The sequence below is a fragment of the Hordeum vulgare genome, chromosome 3H (genome assembly GCF_904849725.1).
Source record: "Hordeum vulgare subsp. vulgare chromosome 3H, MorexV3_pseudomolecules_assembly, whole genome shotgun sequence".
NCBI classification, from domain to species: domain Eukaryota; kingdom Viridiplantae; phylum Streptophyta; class Magnoliopsida; order Poales; family Poaceae; genus Hordeum; species Hordeum vulgare.
The window spans coordinates 582,283,481-582,286,230 of NC_058520.1; the positions used below are offsets into that span (position 1 = coordinate 582,283,481).

A 2,750-nucleotide genomic window follows, 5' to 3' on the forward strand; every position below is an offset into this window, starting at 1 on the left:
AGTGGAGTGAAGTGGCTAGGATTTGGTCCGGCGGGCGAATGGTGATGAATATATGTGGGGTACATGCGGTCCAACGTGGACCAGCACGGGTCAGGCGGGCGTGCCCGGACTTTCCCATATCCGCTTAATTTTTGGGTTGAAAATGAAGGATGTTGGTCAGTCTAGACGTTCGAGACCGGTTTCAGTGGTCTGTCTTAATCGTTTTTTCGTTATTAAACAGTCTGTCCGAGCATTTAAAGAAGGTTAGAGGGGTCCGGCTCTAGATTCTTGCTTGTGCTTACAATCTGGAAACCAAACATATCCAAAGATTTATGCAATCATTGGACAACTTGTGTGTTGCGTTACAAGTACAATTATGGTCTTGAAAAACCCTTTGAGAAGGGAAAAAAATCATACACCAAAAAGAGTGATCATGTCCTCAGTTTGGGCAAAAACTTTCCGAACCGTTCGTCTGAATAAAAAAATGGTCGCATGAACCACCTACGACGTTCCTAGCTACAGAACTGAACGAGAAGAAGAGTATTGTCGTCTCCATGCATCCATCACAAACTCACAAGGAGCGGTTCATGAGGCCGCGCACGACCGCCAAGCCCAAGACGAGCAGGTGATCCACCTCCGGCGCCACCGTCAGCGTCAGCACGTCCTCCCCGAGCACCACCCCCGCCGGCGTCTGCTTCCTAGCCACCTCCGCCACCACCGCGCCGTCCACGGCCCGGACTCTGTACTCCGGCTTGCGCGCGCCGGAGCACCCGACGATCCTGTAGCACGTCCTTGCGCCGCCGTGCATCGCCACGGCGGCACCGCCCTTGTCGGCTCGGCGGACGGTGAACCACGGCGTCGACTCTTCCTCCTCGCACCGGCTGACCTCCCACCTCCTGAACATGCGGAAGCCCTTGCGCCTGATCCTGATGAGGGCGTTGCCGGCGCCGTCCATGAAGAGGACCTCGCGGCCGCCCCTGCAGCCATAGTTGTCGACGCGGAAGGCGATGGCGCCGTCGGGCCCGTACACCGCGCAGCCGTTGCCGTTGAACACCAGCGACTTCATCCACACCGTGTACGCCCGCTGGCCCTGGCGGTGATCATGGGAGGACGGCGGCGAGGGGGGCGCGGGGAGGGGCTGGATCTTGGCCATTTGACGAGAGGACGTCGACGAAGAAGAAAGATTGCTGTGCTCTGCTAATGAATTATGATGCTGGGATGATTGGGACGGTGGGTGCAGTGGTTGGTTTCTCACCCTAGCTATTTGTAGAGGGATGCTTCAACTACTTTGCTCTCGATCCGTGCCCGGATTAGTTAAAAGGCACTGTGTGCGACACGCTCACGCGCTTAGGATAGACATAGACTAGTTATTTATGCTCCGTCTTGTACTACTGTACACCAGCCAGCATACGATAAGCATCACGTTTAGAGATTCATCCAACAGTTGAAACCTGGAATGCAATGCTGCAGTGTTAAACAAAGCAAGGCTGCTCTATTAAGAAGAAGCTATGGTTCTGATTTTACACATACTCTAGCCGTTTAGAGATTCATCCGTCTTGTACTCTATTAAGAAGAAGCTATGGTTCTGATTTTACACATGCCCTAGCTGTTTGGATAAACAGCTGCTTGTTGGACGACAGAAAATAGATATGGCAGGCCTCCGATCGAGTAGGTATAAAACTGAGAGATCAGCTGCTACCACAAATTAATTAGCTTCCAACTCACAACGACAATGCTGCAGTGTTAAACAAAGCAAGGCCTAGCATAAAACTGGGAGGGAAGACCAGCAACGACGACTCTGGTAATAATGGAGAGTAAACTATATCGTCGCGACACTTCTGAAGATGGTTAATTAATTAGTAGCGATCTGCCGATCTCCATCATGTATTATTCTTCCGAGCGTACGTACACATGCATGACACCTACGCTCTGTACACATGGCGCATATACATCACACACGTGTATATTACCCCTCTTTCATTTTGCATGTGTTTTTGGTGTGTGGTGAGAGTCTTTTCAAACGTGAGCAGTGCTACATTCGATACGCTACAGTTGAGACCTCTCAAAGCTAGGAAAGTACGTCGAATAAACGGTGTGATTGCTGACTTGCTCCGTGTCATATGTTCAGCTCCATTAGTACCGAAATATTATAATTTTAATACTAAAACTGTAAATATTTTGATACAGAGGGAATAGTTCAGCTAGCTGCATGCTCGAGACCTCACTCTGTTCGTTTCCCGAACCAAGATTCGAAAGAGGAAAAGCTAAATCAACTTCTAATTTTCACATGTGGGCTCCTTATCTTATATTTGCAGGGTAGCTTTATTTATATTTTTTTTTTGTAGAATATATGTAGCTTTTACACTTCACTTTAGCATGATAGAGATGCTGTACGCATGGTGAGAATTCCCATATTCTGCTTTTGAAAAGAGGCACCGACCACATATGAACACAGGCATTTTAAAAAATGTTACATTCTTATCTAAAAGTTTCCTTTAAGAACCGGTCAAGGGAGTTCTCATTTGACCGATCAGTGAAGATGCGCACTTTCCTTGGAATTTTTTTATCTTGGTATTTTGCTCGGTTGAATTTATGATTCATCCTGAATTGCTAGCATTCAATTTGCATGAAGAATTGTACCCTCTAAGCAGGCATCTGCGAAAGCAGAAGACTTTGGATGATATTCATACTAGAAAAGTGCATGTGCTTTGCTATGAAGCTGTTAAAAAGGAGTTAGACCACCGGCTTAGGAGCTCATCGAATGGACAGAA

The 2,750-nt window shown here is 47.9% G+C and overlaps 1 protein-coding gene across 1 annotated transcript; it reads right to left on the minus strand.

Moving 5' to 3' along the window:
• Positions 1-298: 298 nt before the first annotated feature.
• LOC123440763 (protein LURP-one-related 11-like) lies at positions 299-1,248 on the minus strand. Its single transcript, XM_045117312.1, has one exon. It carries the CDS (start codon positions 1,130-1,132, stop codon positions 551-553), a length of 582 nt encoding a protein of 193 aa, XP_044973247.1. The 5' UTR covers positions 1,133-1,248; the 3' UTR covers positions 299-550.
• Positions 1,249-2,750: the final 1,502 nt, after the last annotated feature.

Coding starts and splice junctions, on each gene's coding strand:
- LOC123440763 (XM_045117312.1), bottom strand. CDS start 1,132: ATGGCCAAGATCCAGCCCCTCCCCGCGCCCCCCTCGCCGCCGTCCTCC.